Raw genomic sequence first — 2,446 nt, forward strand, 5'->3', positions numbered from 1 at the left:
TCTGTGTATACTCCGTACCTCCACTCCCAACTGTGTAAGTCAAATCAGACTTACCAAGTTCACCAAGACGAATAATGCGAGATAAATGATCTGAAAAGTTCTAAGTTGCAGGTGCTTTCATATCATTTAGAAAGTACGTGAGATACTCTTTACTTCTGGTACTTCTACCGAGTACAAAATGCACTGCCCAATGCCCCTAACCATGACCAGCATAAATGGAAAGGACCAAACCAGATTCCTGTTCATGAGAGACAGTTGTACTACTGACACAGCTCTGAATCACCTTGACATGCATTCTCATGCCAGCACCAAGTCAGTCAGTGGAATGACACGAGGATTGCACTTGGCTTGTACAATTTTTAGATGAAAGAAAGCTGAAGAATGCAACAATGTCACACCCTTTCAGGCTGAGATTAGCCCAACAATTCCAAACCCTGAGGAAAACAGCTCCATCCAAAGGAGGATTTAGCAAGGCAGTCAAGTTTGTTTGGTAACTAATTGGGACCGCCTCCATAAAAGGCATCTCAGATCCTTCAGGCAGTCCTACAAACTGTATAAAAGTGCTCACATCTCAGGACTCTTCTAAACACTTCTCTGCACTTCATCTCTTCGGTGAACACGGTAAGTCCATTTCGACTCCATCTCTTTCTTACCATAGAGATATCCTAGTAGCTTCCATTTCCTTTCAAGATTGAATCTTGCACTTACTCTCAGTGACTTTCATCAGGGATGAGGGTGTTATTCCATAATTACATTGTGCACTTATTCAGTTGCAAGGGCTGGTGAATTCACGATGCTAAGCTAACGGGGGGATTGTAGAAGCAACATATGGAACTGGGAAATATATTTTCTATTAATTGGAAGTTGAATTAGGGTATTTAAATCTTTTAAGTGACCTTATAAAATCCTTTAGTCATTTCCCTTTTCGGTAGATTAGGAAGAAGCGTTCCCAGTTCACTCCATAACGGGGCAGTACATTGGTCTTCTACTTTATTCTGAAGAAGCTATTATTCATCACTGTTGCAGACATGGAGAGGACTTCAAAGGGGCCAGTTGGGAGGGAAGTTTAGTGGGAGAGGAGAAGAGGCGAAGAAAGCGGAAATAGGAACAAATAATAACCATGTACATAGGGACTGTGTCTACTCCTCCTCCTCTCTCTCGGGGCCCTTGTAGACCTCACCATAATAGTAACTGAGCTTTGAAGCCTTTCTTCCACTGACACTTATAACTTCTCTTGAATCTGTTCCCTGTTGTGTGTTTCAGGTTTATCTCCATCACAGAAAGATGTCTTGCTCCAGCCTGTCCTATCCAGAATGCGGGGTGGCCCGTCCCAGTCCAGTTTCTGGCAGTTGCAATGAGCCGTGCATCAGGCAGTGCCCTGACTCTGAAGTGGTCATCAGACCATCACCGGTTGTCGTGACCCTCCCAGGACCAATTCTCAGCACTTTCCCGCAGCAGAGTGAAGTGGCAGCCGTAGGAGCACCTGTGGTCGGAGCTGGCTATGGGGGCTCATTCGGTTTGGGGGGATTGTATGGTTCTGGAGGCCGTTATGGAGGATTGTATGGTTTAGGGGGATTTGGTGGTTATGGGGGCCTTTACGGTTATGGGGGATTGGGTGGTTATGGGGGATTGTGTGGTTACGGGGGAGGTTACGGTTATGGGGGATTAGGTGGTTATGGGGGATTGGGTAGATATGGGGGATTGTGTGGTTACGGGGGAGGTTATGGGGGATTGTGTGGTTACGGGGGAGGTTACGGTTATGGGGGATTAGGTGGTTATGGGGGATTATGCGGTTACGGGGGATATGGCCGTAGGTATCGCGGTGGATACTGTGGGCCATGTTAATCCCAACAGGAATATCCATGAAATAAAGTAGAATAGGCCCTACATGTTCTATCCTTTCCACCGATATGTATCGTAAGCATCTCACTTTGAATTATGCTACGGCAGATATGTAATGGAGAACCTGCCTAGTCCTCTGCCTCTATTATGCTGTATTTTATTTCCTACCAACTGGTGTAAAACAAGGTTCTGCTCTGTATTGTTTCTTCCTGTAACTTTGTACTGCAAATTTCATTTACATTAAAAACAATGTTGCATCATCAGATCAGTCTTATGGTTCTCCTTGTTTCTCCCTATTCGGTTAAAAATTCATCTGAAATTCCCCCTTTGGCAGAGGGATAGTATGATGCCTATGGACATTTTGAGTCCAACTTGAAAGATTCAAACTAGGATTCATCAGGGACTGTAGTTTAGGACGGGTCTTTGTGCTGACCCTCTGCAAAGGGGAGAATTTCTCCTTACAGGGATTCAAAATTAACCTAAAATTGGACCTCCACTTGTGGCACCAATTCTAAACAATTATCAAAGAAGATTAAAAAATAAAATGAGCCTCTCTAAGAGGGTTAGTGACAGATTTGGAAGCCATGATTGGTAAGTGTCCAGT

The 2,446-nt window shown here is 44.3% G+C and overlaps 1 protein-coding gene across 1 annotated transcript; it reads left to right on the plus strand.

The window, feature by feature from the left end:
• The first annotated feature begins 561 nt into the window (after positions 1-561).
• Positions 562-2,105, plus strand: LOC112061462 (claw keratin-like). The gene is made up of 2 exons (XM_024114471.3): positions 562-621; positions 1,264-2,105. Exon 2 carries the CDS (start codon positions 1,285-1,287, stop codon positions 1,843-1,845), a length of 561 nt encoding a protein of 186 aa, XP_023970239.2. The 5' UTR covers positions 562-621; positions 1,264-1,284; the 3' UTR covers positions 1,846-2,105.
• The last annotated feature ends 341 nt before the right edge of the window (positions 2,106-2,446 follow it).

This window comes from Chrysemys picta, chromosome 20, assembly GCF_011386835.1.
Source record: "Chrysemys picta bellii isolate R12L10 chromosome 20, ASM1138683v2, whole genome shotgun sequence".
Classification (NCBI taxonomy): Eukaryota; Metazoa; Chordata; order Testudines; family Emydidae; genus Chrysemys; species Chrysemys picta.

Bases quoted from the DNA above. Each gene is read 5' to 3' on its own strand.
- LOC112061462 (XM_024114471.3), top strand. From the start codon at position 1,285: ATGTCTTGCTCCAGCCTGTCCTATCCAGAATGCGGGGTGGCCCGTCCC.